This window comes from Microsporum canis, genomic scaffold (assembly GCF_000151145.1).
Source record: "Microsporum canis CBS 113480 supercont1.6 genomic scaffold, whole genome shotgun sequence".
NCBI lineage: Eukaryota > Fungi > Ascomycota > Eurotiomycetes > Onygenales > Arthrodermataceae > Microsporum > Microsporum canis.
Genome location: NW_003299164.1, coordinates 508,858 through 525,621, shown reverse-complemented (window position 1 = coordinate 525,621; position 16,764 = coordinate 508,858). Strand labels below are relative to the sequence as shown.

General features: G+C 47.0%; 2 protein-coding genes across 2 annotated transcripts; both read left to right on the top strand.

Moving 5' to 3' along the window:
• Positions 1-192: 192 nt before the first annotated feature.
• On the top strand, positions 193-9,925 carry MCYG_06332 (vacuolar protein sorting-associated protein vps13; the record flags this gene model as incomplete). The annotated part of the gene is made up of 5 exons (XM_002844322.1): positions 193-215; positions 274-7,669; positions 7,725-9,342; positions 9,399-9,815; positions 9,885-9,925. The coding sequence occupies 5 exons, from the start codon at positions 193-195 to the stop codon at positions 9,923-9,925; spliced, it is 9,495 nt and encodes a 3,164-aa protein (XP_002844368.1).
• Positions 9,926-12,810: 2,885 nt separating this feature from the next.
• Positions 12,811-16,148, top strand: MCYG_06331 (2-oxoglutarate dehydrogenase E1 component; the record flags this gene model as incomplete). Its single annotated transcript, XM_002844321.1, has 4 exons — positions 12,811-13,020; positions 13,080-15,112; positions 15,177-15,550; positions 15,610-16,148. The coding sequence occupies 4 exons, from the start codon at positions 12,811-12,813 to the stop codon at positions 16,146-16,148; spliced, it is 3,156 nt and encodes a 1,051-aa protein (XP_002844367.1).
• Between the last annotated feature and the right edge of the window lie 616 nt (positions 16,149-16,764).

Sequence of the window (16,764 nt, the reverse complement as noted above, 5' to 3'; positions counted from 1 at the left end):
GTGCAGGCGCCCGCTCCACATTAAAAGAGGCGACCTGGTTTTTGTGGCCGACGAGGGGTGCTTCAAGTTGTTATTAATGACGGTTAGAATTCATATCAACAGCTGAACTATTTCACGTCGCAGTAACGTGCCTACTAACTCCCAGATTACTGAAAATAGGAATAAACATTGTTTAATATCGTTGAGTCGCCCATGGTCTCCAAAAGCGCATTGCTGTACGGAACCTTGCACCGGGTCGGAACCGCTTTGGTTAGCTACCTGAATCGGCCATAGCCGCGACGCCGCCATGTTAGAAGGAATCGTTGCGAATCTGCTGAACAGGTTCCTGGGGATGTATGTGAAGAACTTCGATGCAGGACAACTTAATGTCGGCATATGGTCGGGCGATGTCAAACTACGAGACCTTGAACTCCGCCGTGAAGCTCTGGACCAACTACATCTGCCACTCAATGTCATTGAAGGCCACCTTGGGGAGCTAACACTGTCTATTCCATGGTCCAATCTTCGTGGGAAGCCGGTGAAAGTGCATATTCAAGATGTATTCCTCCTTGCTGCGCCCAAGGAGGATTCCACGTATGATCCGGAGGAAGAGAAGAGGAGGGAACATGCTGTTAAGATGGAGAAGCTTGAAAGCGCCGAACTCATCAAGGAGCAGAATACCGCAGGCATGAGCCAGGAGGAACAACAGAAAAACCAAAGCTTTACTCAAAGCTTGATAACTGCAATCGTCAATAACCTTCAGGTGACTATCAAGAACGTCCATTTCCGGTACGAAGACGGCATTGCTGCTCCTGGACATCCCTTCGCCGTAGGTGTCACGATCAAGGAACTCAGCGCGGTCAGCACGGATTCAGACTGGAAACCTACATTCATACAGTCTACATCTACCAAGAATTTCAAACTGGCAGTCCTAAATTCATTGGCGATCTACTGGAACACAGATGCAGAACTCTTTGCGCCCAACTCCGGGGATGGAGATAATGACGATGTCCCAATATTCAGTCATGCCGACCTGCTGGAGAAGTTCCGAGATGCTGTTGCCACGGGCGAGAATAACCAATACATCCTAAAGCCAGTCAGCGGCAAAGCAGGCCTGGAACTTGATACCTCCCTAAACGTCGACCATCCAAGGGCCAAAGCTAAACTTATATTCGATGAACTTGGCTTTGTCCTTGATGATCATCAATATCGTGATGCATTGATGTTGGTTGACCTCTTCCATTACTTCATTCAACATCGCGAGTACCGAAGCTTGATGCCGGAATGCCGGCCAAAGGAAGATCCCCGCGCCTGGTTCAGGTTTGCTGGTCAAGCCATTCTTAGCAAAATCCATGAACGGAATCGTAAGTGGACTTGGGGTTACATCAAGGAAAGACGGGATAACCGTATCCGGTATATCGAATTGTTCAAAATGAGAAAAAGAGAGGATCCAATGTCACCCGCGGAGACAGAGGAAATGAAAGCCCTTGAGGAGAAACTGTCATACGAGGACCTGCGATTCTGGAGATCTCTTGCTAGGAATCAACTGAGGAAAGAAAGGATCGAGTGCCCAAAGAAGGTCGTGCGGCAGCAGACCTGGTCTGAATGGATATGGGGAACAGAAAAGAAGGAGGAAGACCAGCACACTTCCATGACAGAAGAGCAGCGTCAGGAACTATACCAAGCAATAGACTGGGATGAGAAGAAAGCTATAGCTGATGCGGTGGATATGCCGAGGGACTCCGTCAAATTCCAGATTGACTCGAGTCTTCGAGCCGGAAGCTTTACCTTAAAGCGGGATCCTCATGGTAGGGCAAACGAAATATTAAAGCTGGTATTCGAGAGCTTCCAGGCAAAAGCACTACAGAGACCGGATTCTTTCTTGATCCAGGCGGACCTTGGTGGACTACGACTGTTCGATCATACTACAAATGATACCGTTTTCCCTCAAATTGTCCGCGTTAAGGATTGCTATTCCATGCCTAGCGAAGATGTCGAAGAGATCACGGAAATGGACATACCTGAATCACCGGATGTGGAGGATATAGACTGCGAGAACGACGATAGCCTCTTCTACCTTCAGTTTGAATCAAACCCGTTGGATGGAAGTGCAGATTCTGCCCTCCGTATGAAGCTGAAAAGTCTTGAGGTTATATATACTCCCAAGGTATTGGTTGAAATTGTCAAGTTCTTCCGTCCTCCAGAGCGACACATGGAATCTATCGGCGCACTTCTGGAAACTGCGGGCGCAACCGTTGCGGAAATTCGCCAACAGACCAGGGCAGGATTGGAGTTTGCTTTGGAGGAGCACAAGACTATCAATGCCCAGCTTGACATCCAGGCTCCGCTTATCATTGTTCCTGAAAGCATTACTACAGACGATAGCATGTGCCTTATCTTTGATGCTGGTAGGGTCAGCGTGAGCAGTAAGCTGGCAGATAAGGAGACTCTTAAGATGGTTCAGAATAAGCAAGGTTCAGAACTTAGTAATGATGATCTCAGCCAGCTTGAATCACTGATGTACGATAAGTTCTTGCTAAAGCTTGATTCGACACAAGTGCTTATTGGGAATGGAATCGAAGCAACTAAAGCCCAATTGGATGCTAAGACGGTATCGAAAAATCTTCACATCATGGACCGGATTAACATGGACTTTGTACTCGAGCTGTGCATCGCTCCTAAATCAACGCTCACCAGGACCCGTATATCAGGGCATCTACCAGAGTTCCACGCGTCGATGTCAGATACGAAGTATAAAAACCTGATGAGGCTGATAGATATAGCTATTCCCCAATTCAACACCGATGGGCCTGCGGATTCAGCGAAGAAAGAGGCTCAAGCTGAGGCTACAGCGCTTGAAGCTAGAGCTAGGTCACAGTCTATTCAATTTAGACAAAAAGATGTGCCTGTCCTGCAATCAGAGAATGATATCGAAGGCCCAGAGGAGAAGATATCAACAGACTCACAAAGTTCTAAAAACATACACCGGCGTTTGTTCGAATTTAAATTTACCGTTGATACCTTGAGAGGCTCACTATATCGATCTGACCCTAGTGATGAAAGCAATGATAGGCTGTTGGTTGAATTGGTCGCCGAACACTTCCATCTAGATTATAATCTCAGAGAGTACGATATGGCCGCCGATATTGTTTTGAAGTCTCTGAGCATCGAGGATTACATTGAAGAGCATTCCTCAGCACCCGAGTTTAAGAAAATTGTCACATCCAGAGGCTTCGATGCCAACGAAGACAAAGATCTTTTCACTCTCAAATTTATCAAAGTTAACCATAACTCTCCTGAATTTATATCGGTGTATGATGGTGTCGAAATGAACCTCGAGCTTTTGGTCTCCACCATTAACTTGATTGTCACTCGGAAGACATTGCTTACACTTCTGGACTTCGTTTTAATTACCTTTACCAACCAGAATTCTCAGAATCAAGTCCAAAGCTCTGCTGAGCAAACGGCATCTGCTGATTCAAAAGAGGCACCAAAACCGGCCAATACTGGGAAGATTCGAATCAGTTCAAAACTAGAGAGGATATCCCTTATTTTGAACGATGATGGTGTCCGTTTAGCTACGCTCAGTCTTAATACTGCTGACGTTGGGATATTCTTGGCTGATGAAACAATGCAAATCCAGTCGAGAATGGGTAGTCTGACCTTGTTCGATGATATCAACGATAATGGCAATTCCTCTACAGTCCGTCGCCTGATGAGTATAGAAGGGGAAGATTTTGCAGATTTCCGCTACCAAACTTTCAATCCTAAGCTTAAAGACTATCCAGGCTATGATTCAGAGGTAGTCCTGAGATCTGGTTCGATCAAAATAAACTTCATCGACGAGCCGTACCGTAGGGTTATTAACTTTCTGGTTAAGTTTGGGAAAATGCAGAGTATTTTCAATGCAGCTCGCCAGGCCGCAGCTAATCAAGCTTCTCAAATCCAAGAAAGTTCGTCCCTTATGCATTTCGATATCGTGGTCATGACGCCAATTCTGGTCTTTCCCCGGATAACAGATAAAGATGGACCACGAGATTTCATCACAGCTCACTTGGGAGAGATATATGCTAGCAACCAGTTTTCCAAGGCCGACTACGACGGTGAGGAGTACATGGTTAACGCTATTTCTGCCGGCGTTCGACATATACGTCTCACATCCACTTTTTATTTCTCAGAGGATGCCTGTGAAGAACTAGAGATGATTGAGAAGGTAGATATGGATTTCAATATCAGATATACCAGAGATCCTATCAATACTTCTATTCCGGTTATGCGCATTGATGGCTTGATGTCCCCTACCAACCTCCGGATTTCACAAATGCAGTTCAAATTCCTCCTTGAGTTATCAAAAACTATCCCCGCAGCATTTACTCCAGACCAGGACCTCCAAGAAGGACAAGCACAGCAGGCTCTACCTGAGCTATCTGCCGGCATAAGTGCAGAATCAGATTCTGACAAAGCTGATGAATCTAAGGCACTCACGGACCGCTCTTCACAGAATACTGCAGAACCAAGCAAATCAATTCAACTAGAATTGGGATTCCGAGTGGAAACCGTGGGGTTAGAACTACTCCTCGTAAATGAGGATGCACCAGTTCAGTCCTTAGATGACGCTAGTCTATCTAAATTCTTCTTGAGTGATACTAACGTGAAGCTTCGGATGCTGAACGATGGCTCACTTGAATCTGAATTGCTTATTCACTCCTTTAATGTCCGGGATAGCAGGTCAAAGGAGACAAATCGGTTCCGCAAAATCATGTCTCTAGTGAATACCGACGTCCAGCAGCAGTTCATGGCTAGTGTGTCGATGTCTGGTGGTACTGAGCGACAACTAGTCGCCATAGTGACAATTGATAGTCCACGGATTATATTTGCCGTTGATTATCTATTTTCTCTTAAATCGTTCGCAACAGCAGCTTTCCCTGCCGAGCCGACCGTAGATACTTCCGAGAGCTCAGATGAAGAGTCCACCGGTGCATTAGTGTCGCGTGAGGGCCCACCTTCTAAAGCCGCCACCGTCCCTTCAAGCGCCATGACAGCGGATAATAAAACTTCACTCGCAATGTCTTTTAGATTTAACATGGTTGATTCTCAGGTCATCCTGGTTGCGAACCCAACGATACCCAATACCGAAGCTATCGTCTTGGGAGCTAAACAGATTGTTTACTCGCAACAGAATGCATCTACTCTTCAAATTAGCAATGTTGGAATGTTTCTCTGCCGCATGGATAAGTTTGAAACAAGCAGACTCCGCATTCTAGACGATTTCTCCCTTGAGTTGTCAATGGATACCCAGAGTAAGAGCAAAGTATATTCAACTACGAGGATTGATGTACATGTTGAACCATTGATTCTTCGATTGTCTCCTCGGGATATCCTTCTCGCTCTACAGATAATGAATAGAGTCTCCGAAATGACTTCACCAATTCAATCGCAGAATACGGCAAAAGAGTCGAAAGCAGTTACAGCAAAGCCCACTCAAGCAGATCTCCAATCTCCGAGCACCCCTGTTCAATCCCGATTGACTGCTATGGATAGGATTCAGCAATCGGCTATTTTGAAGAAGGAAGAAATGTGCATTCAGATGGATGGTATTAGAGTTATACTTATTGGCGATGTGCACATCCTTCCGCTTCTTGACTGGAATGTGCAGTCATTCCGTGCAGATGTCAGGGACTGGTCTGCGAATATGAGTGCTGATACCACCTTCGATACCTTCATCAACGTTTATAACTTCTCCAAGTCGACCTGGGAACCCTTGATTGAGCCATGGCAGCTTGGGTTCCACATGTCGAAAGAACTCAGCCCAGACATTTTCTCAATTGATGCCTACTCCCATAAAAATATGGAGTTAACAGTAACATCTGCAACAATTGCTTTGGCATCTAAGACAATGCAATTCTTATCTGCCGACGAAGATGTTCTTTCCAAGCCAAGGGGCACAGATACCCCTTATCGAATCCGAAATTACACCGGTTTTGAATTGCGAGTATGGGCAGATACTGGCAAGGGTGAGGAGGGTCACGCTTGTACCCTCGAGGATGGCGAGGAATATCCATGGAGATTTGAGGATCCAACTACTATGCGAGAAAACCTCACACCAGAAGGTAACGCTGGCACAGTAGGAATTAAACTCGAGGGTAGCGGCTTTGATAGCATCAGCCGAATTCCCCTAATTCGTGAAGGAGAAACACTATATAACCTGAAGCCAAAGAAAGACAAAGTGCTGCATAAGCTCCTGGTGGAAGTCACCCTGGGAGCAGACTATGTCAAATATATCACATTCCGCTCTCCCCTTGTAGTGGAGAACAGAACTCAGATTCCAGTTGAGGTTGGGGTGTTTAGCCCTGCGGAGGGACACCTTCTCAAGATTGAAAAAATCCTACCAGGCGATTCACGCCCGGCACCAGTAGGTGCCGCCTATCTGCACTCCCTTGTCGTTCGTCCCGATCAAGGCTTCGGATATGATTGGTCAAACGAGAGACTATTCTGGAAAGATTTGCTAAAACGACCAACAAGGACGCTCAAATGTCAGAGTGAGAGCGGCCAGCATTCTCCACCATTTTATTTCCAGATGAATGCCACTTTCGACAGAAATGACCCTCTTCTGTCCGTATACCCATATATGCGGATCCGCGTCTCTGCTCCTATTGAGATACAAAATCTGCTCCCATATGACTTTAAGTATCGAATTTATGACAAAAACTTGAAGAAAGATTGGACAAACTTCCTCCGAAAAGGCGGAGTGAGCCCGGTTCATGTTGTGGAGCTTTCTCATGTGCTTCTTCTTAGTATTGATATGCAGGACACCGCATTCCGGCAATGCGAATTTGCAATCGTCAATGGGAATGTTCAAGAGGACTTCAGAAGAGAAACTACGCTCATTGTTCAGGACGATCAAGGCCAGGAGCTCAAATTAGGTCTTCATTACTTCACTGTTCCAGATAGTGGAGGTGCCTTTAAGGTTTCTGTGTTCAGTCCCTACCTTGTTTTAAACAAAACTGGGCTTGACCTGAATATTCAGAGCAAAAGTGTTTTCCATGGAGGCAGAGCCGCGGCGGGCAGAGCTATCAAAACGGATGCATCTAGTGGAGTTCGCTCCGCCATCCCTTATATGTATTCATACCAAACGGATGACCATAAAAACAGATCCGTTCTAAGGGTCAATGGGTCCTCATGGAGTAAACCTCAAAGCTTTGAAGCAATTGGGAGCAGCTTCGAGGTTACTTTACCCGCTAGCAATGGTCGAACAGAGTACCACGCAGGTGTGACGGTAGAAGAAGGTACTGGAAAGTATAAGGTCACAAAAATCGTCACAGTCTCCCCTAGGTTCATACTTGAGAACCGTCTAGATGAAGAATTGGTTGCTCGTGAGCCTGGCTCGTCGAATGTTATCACACTGAAACCTGGTGACCTTGTCCCGCTTCACTTCCTTAGGCAATCAGCCGAAAATCAGCTCTGCTTCTGTTTCCCTGGTGTCAACAATCAATGGTCGTCGCTGTTCAACATTGCCGATCTCGGAATAACCCACGTGAAGTTGGCAAAGGCAAATCAGCGCCAGAGGTTGCTCAAAGTCGAAATACTCATGGAAGGTGCTACCATATTTTTACGTATTAGCATGGAGGCAGTGCATTGGCCATTCTCCATGAAGAATGAATCAGACGCAGAATTCATATTCTTTCAAGCGGTATGCTATTGAACTCTGACTCCAATTTCTGAGAATATATTCTAACGGATTGTAGAACCCAAATATCAGTGAGGATGAAGATGACCGCAGCACTACCTGGCGCCCTATCCGTTACCGCCTGCCACCACGTAGTATTATGCCTTATGCATGGGATTATCCTGCTGCTAAAAACAAATCTCTTGTTCTTCTTTGTCGAGGGAAGGAGAGATATATCAAGCTCGCTGAAATGGGCAACTTAATACCGATGAAACTCCCACCGACCCAAGATTCGCCCCAAAAAATTATTGATATCCGCATCGAAGCGGAAGGGCCAACACAAACGCTCGTTTTGTCTAATTTCCGGCCATCAAGGAGTATATACAGACAGCAAAAGCCCGCTTCCTCTCAAACAAGTGTATCCACTGGGTTTGAAGTTAAAGAAGTTAATTCGGATATCACCTTTAAGGCTCAACTCCGATTAAACGGTATTGGGATCTCTTTGGTTAATCAAAACTTAAAAGAGCTAGTATATATCACTTTCCGCGAGATAGATCTCAAGTTCAGCGAGTCGAAGATCTACCAGACCATAAACACCACGATAAAATGGATCCAAATCGACAATCAACTCTATGGTGGAATATTTCCAATTCTTCTATATCCAAGTGTTGTCCCAAAGACAGGTAAGGAGATGGAGGCACACCCAATTTTCACAGCCACAGTTACCCGGGTGAAAGATGATTCGTATGGTGTCTTGTATGTGAAGTATGCGTCACTTCTCGTACAGCAAATGACTCTGGAACTTGATGAAGACTTCATTTTTGCCCTCCTTGACTTTGTGAAGGTTCCTGGTGCATCGTGGTCCGAGGAACATGAGGACCCGATCTGTGAGGCTGAGCTTGGCATTCCTGAGCCCAAAACTGAAGCTCACGGGCAGGATGTATATTTTGAGGTCCTCCATTTGCACCCCATGCAGCTCGATCTGTCCTTCGTGCGCACGGAGCGAGTCAATGTAGAGGATACTACAGAGTCGTCTAACCCATTGATGTTCTTTGTGAACGTCATGACAATGTCCATCGGTAACGTCAACGACGCTCCTGTCAGACTTAATGCGCTCTTACTTGAGAATGCGAGGGTGTCTATACCAATGCTCGTTTCGAACATTACGAACCATTATACTCAGGAATTCCTCCGCCAAGTGCATGTCGTTATTGGCTCCGCAGATTTCCTAGGAAACCCTGTTGGTCTCTTTAACACGGTCAGCTCTGGGGTTGCAGATATATTCTATGAGCCCTACCAAGGCTTCGTCATGTCGGACCGGCCACAAGAGCTAGGTCTAGGGATTGCTAAGGGTGCTACTTCATTTGTCAAGAAATCAGTATTTGGAATATCAGACAGTCTTACAAAGTTCACTGGCAGTGTTTCCAAGGGTCTTGCTGCGGCAACGCTGGATAAAGAGTTCCAAGATCAGCGACGGATGTCTAGGGCCCGGAATAGGCCAAAGCATGCACTATACGGAGTAACTGCAGGAGGCAGTGCTTTCGCTTCTAGCATGGCTAGTGGAATTGGTGGCCTTGCACGTCATCCTCTTGAGGGTGCCGAAAAGGAGGGATTCCAAGGATTTGTCAAAGGTGTTGGGAAAGGGTTCCTGGGCCTTGCAACCAAACCAGCTCTTGGTGCTTTTGACCTCGCTTCAAGTAAGTGCTAATTCACCCCCTGTCCCTTTCCATTGATAAACTAACGGTAAGCATAGATCTTGCTGAAGGAGTGCGGAACACGACTACGGTATTCGATGCTGGAGGGCTTGATCGAGTGCGTTTGACTCGGTTTATCGGCCGTGCTGGAATTGTCAAGCAATACTCTCAGCGCGAGGCCTTGGGCCAGTTCTGGCTTAAAACAACAGATGATGGCAAATATTTCAACGAAGAATATATTGCGCATCTTGAGTTCCCCGGCAAAGACATGCTTGTGCTGTTGACCTATGATCGAATCATGCTCGTCCGGTCCAAGCGCCTTACAACAGAATGGGACATCAAATTAACCGACATTCAAAAAATTTCAAAGGAAAGGACCGGAATGACCATAACGCTTAAAGGCGGCACCAACGGCCCATTCATTCCCGTGCAAGATGAGAGTGGGAGAAACTGGTTTTATAAACAAATTGCCATTGGTAAGTCTACCTTTTACCGCGTTTCCCCGTCAACTTGAAAAAGTTCGTTAGCTAACATGGACTCTATAGCTGTCAATGCATTTAATGAGAAGTATAGCGCAAAGGGGTAGTATACGCGAGTACGTTATCCTCGAAGGTATGAATATGAGAGATGCAACGAACCACGAGTGTGGACAATATTCTTATATATATTTTTGATGTCTATTAAATTTCCTCGGCTACATTCATCCTTTGTATTGGTAATGTTATTTTCTATATTTACTTTCCATGTGTTGTTTTTTTAATAACGAAGGGAAAGACATTAATATAAACGGTTCGGGTGTCTTGGCCTTTACAATCTCAGGCATCACTTTAATAGTAAATCGAGCAGCTTCATCCGGAGTATATAACTTCCGCTGTATCCGCTGGAGTTAGCAGTGAATGTACCAAAGTCAACTGCCAAGACCAAGTCCGCGCTGCTGGGTGCGGCAACGTGCCGCTCCCGTCTTCCCGCCCCAAAGCTTGGTGATTCCACTTTTAGACTACCTGCTTGCTTTCTGGCGTTGCGTGGTGGTATGTACGCACCAAAATGCAGCTATACTGTTGTCGGTTAGTGTTTGGAGGACAAAGGGTATTGTGTTGATCCTGTGCTATTGACAAAGGCTAGGCTCATCGCTATAACCCTCTACAGACACGCTGAAATTGGTTATGAAGTAGTGGCATTGAGTAAGGTCCAATCTCCTTCAAAGAATAAACAGTGGCCGCCACAGCAGCATGTTAAGTGTGATATGCCAACGAGTACTTGTTTATGTCAAGTTCTATAGATGGATAAAGGTCATCTAGACAGCCCGAGATTAAGTGCCACTTCCCATCTTAAGTTTCTCCTAAAAGCATAATTATTAACCCTTTCTTGAGAAGGTGTATATACGCCGAAACCTAGCAGAGCTTTTCCCTTCCCGCCACCAGGCAGCTTTGAGAAAGTCATTTCTCTCATGGTGAAGATGTTGACATCCTCCACGGTAAACCAACCTTGTCAATGCTCCATGCTTTGTGGGGGTTATACATGTGTTAAGTGGGAAGACTCGGGATGAAACAAGCAACGAGAGAGCTTCCTGGCATGCATGATGTGCAGAAGAAGGATCAGACCCTAGTTTACATTATGTACGATTCTGTCAAGTTAGGAGATCAGTCACGCATATCAATTTGCTTCGGTGTGCTCCATACAGCGGAAGAATCCTGCAATGATATGAAGAGACCATGAAAAATACTCCATTAACTCCTCCACTGCACCTACGGCCCAACAAAAAAACTGAGAGATATTCGTTGGCTGGGAAGTGGATGTGCTGGAGACGGTGACGGAGAGGCCGCCCCCTAGCACAGGGGCCCTGTCTGTCTCACGGAGTCTGTTCCTCCGTCTTGAAAAGTCGACAAAGTGCTGATCGGTTAGCTGCAGACACTTGTTGGGCAAGCGAATATCTTCAACCATCCATCCACGAGACCACGCCCGGAGGAGAGATGTAATATGCAGGGCGTCAAGAAAAGAGACTTTGCCGAGATGGCAGCCTGTCCTTGTCCTCTGCACATTTATACGCCAAAATCTCCCATGTATATATATGTATGGGAAGGTTTTATAGATGAAGGTCAACCATTGCCGATCACCTGATCGGCTGCGGCATCCAACTGTAGCAGATGTAACTATGTACACGGCAACGGCTGACCCCGTCACAGCCGTTTACTTCTGCAGGCTTCCTGTCCAGCTGATAAAACGAGGTATTTAAAGGCCAATTAACAGGCCAGGCGAAGACCAGGGAACAAAAACTCTGCCATAATGCAAAACAAGAGCTTGGAGTTTGAAGCAGAACAGAAGGAAAAAAAAAAGAAAAATGGCGATGCACTGCCACTTTTTAAAAAGGCGAGAAACGAGCCAACCAGCGGCTGGAGAACGCCTCAACTTCCACCAATCACGGCTTGCTGATGTCATCATGCAGGAATGCACGCTTGTACTGCCAATACGGAGTTACACGCTAGCCTACCCTGGGCCTTGGGGCGTCGCACCTGTGTCTGACAACGCGCGAGGTGCTATTGGCCCGACGAATTTCGATATGTCAGCATATTGTCTGGCCCTAGCCGTAACGTACTGTAACCGACTCCACCGCCCGAGTAAAGGCGGCATGTAATTAATATCCGGCCAGCTTCTGCCGGCTTACCTAAGCAAGTCACGGCCCCTTACCCGATCGGGAAGTCTTGCTGTCCTATTTTTCCCTTCGCCTTTCCTCCGATCCAACATCATCTTGTCTTTTCTCTCTTCCAAAGTCCTCTCAAAGCTGCATCTTTGGCTCGTTTCTCTCGCGTTGCGCTTCTCTCGCCTCGTCTGCGAGCAATTGACCTGTCTAACTGTACGTATCCTCTCCTGTGCTCTCCCTGCAAGCCTTTTTCTCAGCCCCCTTTAGCTGTACTATGTACCTGTGTCGTGTGAGTCTACGAGAGGGTGTATGCAGCTCATGAGCTGATCTATTGATTGTTGCTTTTTCTGCAATGCTGTCCGAGCCTCGCTCGTTTCTCCTCTCGACTCATATCTTGCTCTCGTCTTCTGCTCGGAACTGCTCTACTCAATTTTTTTTTTTCTCTTGGTCGTGGCTAACTTGATATAACAGACCTAGTTTATACATATATCTGTCTCTCTTGAATAAAGGGAGACGTTCTGATGACCTCGAGCTCGTGTGAGGCGGAACGGCAGATATAGTCGATAATTCCAGCCTCTTTCGACATCCATTATATATTCTATATTCTTGGTGTCCTCTTTGGCTGGTCGTATTTGAACTTTTTTTTGCTTCCCTTTGAAACGCGGCTGAAACGTCGATAAAAAAAATTACTAGATCGGACGGTCCGGAAAATAATATATTATAGGTATGAGGAACAAAGGAGAGAGCTCTCCGGTTGATATTAAAGGCGGATGGGCTAACTGGGATTTCTTTTCTGTTTAGAACTTTTTCTTTTCTTTTAATACATTGTGAATATGCTTCGAACGACAAGAAGTGTGACGCTGAAGGCGTCTGGAGCTTCCTCCATCCTCAGACAATCGTCGTATACACGGTCGATATGTTCTGCAGCAAGGTCAAATCTTCATCTGGCCGCCCGCAAGCCTTTGAGTGTTGTCTGCGCCAGACAGCCCTGGAAGCAGGCCAGAAGTTATGCTGTTGCGACTGGTGAGAGCAGCAAAGGAGTGGTTAGTACTACTTTTCCATAGCCATTCGTACTTGTAGTTAACCTCTTGTTCGACTGTAGGACCCAAACGATTCATTCCTCCAGGGGAACACCGCCAACTATATCGATGAGATGTACATGGCCTGGAAAGAGGACCCCCAAAGCGTCCACGTCTCATGGCGCACCTACTTCCACAACATGGAAGAGGGTAAAATGCCCATCTCGCAAGCTTTCCAGCCTCCGCCTACCATCGTCCCTACTCCTACCGGCGGTGTCCCTCAACATATGCCCGGAAACGCCGCTGGAACCAATGTCTCAAACCATCTCAAGGTTCAGCTACTCGTTCGCGCGTACCAGGCTCGCGGACACCACAAGGCAAAGATTGATCCTCTTGGCATCCGCGGCGAGGCCGATTCTTTCGGATACAGCAAACCAAAGGAGCTCGAATTGTCTCACTATGGCTTCACTGAAAAGGATCTGGACGAGGAGTTCGCTCTTGGACCCGGAATTCTTCCACGTTTTGAGACCGAAACACGCAAGAAGATGACTCTTCGCGAGATTATCGATGCCTGCGAAAAGATCTACTGTGGCTCTTTCGGTGTAGAATACATCCATATTCCAGACCGCGTTCCCTGCGACTGGATCCGTGACCGTATTGAGATCCCACAGCCGTACAAGTACTCTGTTGACGAGAAGCGCCGCATCCTCGACCGTCTCATCTGGAGTTCCAGCTTCGAATCCTTCTTGGCCACCAAGTTCCCCAATGACAAGCGATTCGGTCTGGAAGGTTGTGAGACCTTGGTACCCGGCATGAAGGCTTTGATCGACCGAAGTGTTGATTACGGCGTCAAGGACATTGTGATTGGTATGCCTCATCGTGGTCGATTGAACGTTCTTAGTAACGTCGTTCGTAAGCCCAATGAGTCCATCTTCAGCGAATTCAGCGGTAGCGCCGAACCTTCTGATGAGGGCTCCGGTGATGTCAAGTACCATCTTGGTATGAACTTCGAGCGCCCGACTCCCTCTGGAAAGCGTGTCCAACTTTCCCTTGTCGCGAACCCGTCCCACTTGGAGGCCGAGGACCCCGTTGTCCTCGGAAAGACTCGTTCTATTCAGCACTACAACAATGATGAGAAGGAGTTCAACACCGCTATGGGTGTTCTTCTCCACGGTGATGCTGCCTTTGCTGCCCAGGGTATCGTTTATGAGACCATGGGCTTCCACGCGCTACCCGCATACTCCACCGGCGGAACAATCCATATCGTTGTCAACAACCAGATCGGTTTCACCACCGATCCTCGTTTCGCCAGATCTACCCCTTACTGTTCTGATATCGCCAAGGCTATTGACGCTCCCGTCTTCCACGTTAACGGAGACGATGTTGAAGCGCTGAACTACGTTTGCCAGTTGGCTGCTGACTGGCGTGCTCAATTCAAGAGCGACGTAGTCATTGATATCGTCTGCTACCGTAAACAAGGTCACAATGAAACCGATCAACCCGCCTTTACCCAACCTCTCATGTACAAGCGCATTGCCTCGCAACAGAGCCAAATCGACAAGTACGTCGATAAACTCTTGAAGGAAAAGACCTTCACTAAGGAGGATATCGATGAGCACAAGAAGTGGGTCTGGGGTATGCTCAACGATAGCTTCGACCGAAGCAAGGACTACACCCCAACCAGCCGAGAGTGGCTCACCTCCGCCTGGAACGGGTTCAAGACCCCCAAAGAGCTTGCGACTGAGGTCCTAGCTCATCCTCCTACCGGCGTTGAAGCTGAGACTCTCCAGATGATCGGTGCGAAGCTCGGAAGCGTCCCCGAGAACTTCACCCCCCACCGTAACTTGAAGCGTATCCTGGCCAATAGGGAAAAGTCCATCAACGAAGGTCAAAACATTGACTGGTCCACGGCTGAGGCTCTTGCATTCGGTACCTTGTGTAAGGAAGGCCACCACGTTCGTGTGTCTGGTCAGGATGTTGAGCGTGGTACTTTCTCTCAGCGTCATGCCGTTTTGCACGATCAGGAGAACGAAAGCACATACACCGCTCTGCAGCATATTAGCCCCGACCAAGGATCCTTCGTTATTTCTAACTCCTCCCTCAGTGAATACGGAGCGTAAGTCGAGTCAATATTTCTACCAAACGCTTTTTTATCCTCCAACTAACTCAATTTTTAATAGACTCGGCTTCGAGTATGGCTATTCTCTAACCTCTCCCCATGCTTTGGTTATGTGGGAAGCCCAGTTCGGTGACTTCGCCAATAACGCCCAATGTATCATTGATCAGTTCATTGCCTCCGGTGAATCTAAATGGGTCCAGCGATCTGGTCTCGTTATGTCTTTGCCTCATGGATATGACGGTCAGGGCCCCGAGCACTCATCCGGTAGACTGGAACGTTACCTCCAGCTTTGTAACGAAGATCCTCGTGTGTACCCAAGTGCCGACAAGATCGACAGACAACACCAGGACTGTAACATCCAGATTGCCTACATGACCTCTCCCGCCAACTTGTTCCACATTCTTCGTCGACAGATCAACCGTCAATTCCGAAAACGTAAGCTTGCTTTCTTGTGTTTGTTGATGCCAGCTCCAGTACTGACAGGTCTTAACTAGCACTGATCATCTTCTTCTCGAAATCACTCCTTCGTCACCCAAGCTGTCGATCTTCTATTGAAGAGTTCACTGGCGACTCTCACTTCCGCTGGATCATCCCTGATGACCAGCACGGCAAACAGATCAATGAGCCCGAGAACATCGAGCGTGTGATAATGTGTTCCGGTCAAGTCTGGGCTGCCCTGACCAAACATCGTGAGGCCAATGGAATCAAGAACACCGCTATCACCCGTATCGAGCAAATGCACCCCTTCCCCTGGCAACAGCTAAAGGAGAACCTTGATAGCTACCCCAACGCTAAGGACATCGTCTTCTGCCAAGAAGAGCCACTCAATGCCGGAAGTTGGAGCTACATGCAGCCTCGCATTGAGACTCTTCTCAACGAGACCGTCCACCACAACAGACGCCATGTTATGTACGCTGGCCGTAACCCAAGCGCTAGTGTGGCCACCGGTTTGAAGAGCAGTCACATCAAGGAAGAGCAAGATCTATTGCACGATGCTTTCACTGTCCACCAGGAGAAGCTGAAGGGCGAGTAGATCTGAGAACAATCAACATAAACTAGAAAGCAGATGAGAGCTGAAGTGTCTCCCATCGAAGACAGTATTCTACATGCATGAGTGTGATGGCCTTTCATTTGTCCCTTTTCCACAACCACATTTGTTTCTATAGTGTATAAATCCAAATAATTTCCTTTATTGCCTCGATTTCTTCATCTTTTCTTGTAAATTTTGGCAAAGATCTTTGGCTGACTAAGCGGTAGCTGCTTAGCTAATACTACGTCATCGAGCGAAGTAGATAATGCGCTTCTTCATATATAAAATCGACCAACAGTAGCAATGCAAGCCAATGGCTCGCTCTGTAGACATTTGGTGCAATTAGCAGTGCTCATGTTCCTATACCGAGCTGTTTGGCACGAAATAACCAAAAAGTAACGATGAAATTGCTGTTTCTTGCCATCTTCTTCGAAGACTTACATAAGCCAGCTTATCGCGCTAAACCCAAACCGGCCTCAATGCGGAAAGCTTCAAAGTCACGCTTCTTCTTCTTCTTCTTCGTCTTTTTCAACTTCAACCTTTACAACTTCACCCGGCAGTGTCTTTTAGAGCGCTTTTATTCTCTCTTGCTCAAGCTGTTTCCGGGTGCAGTCTTGGT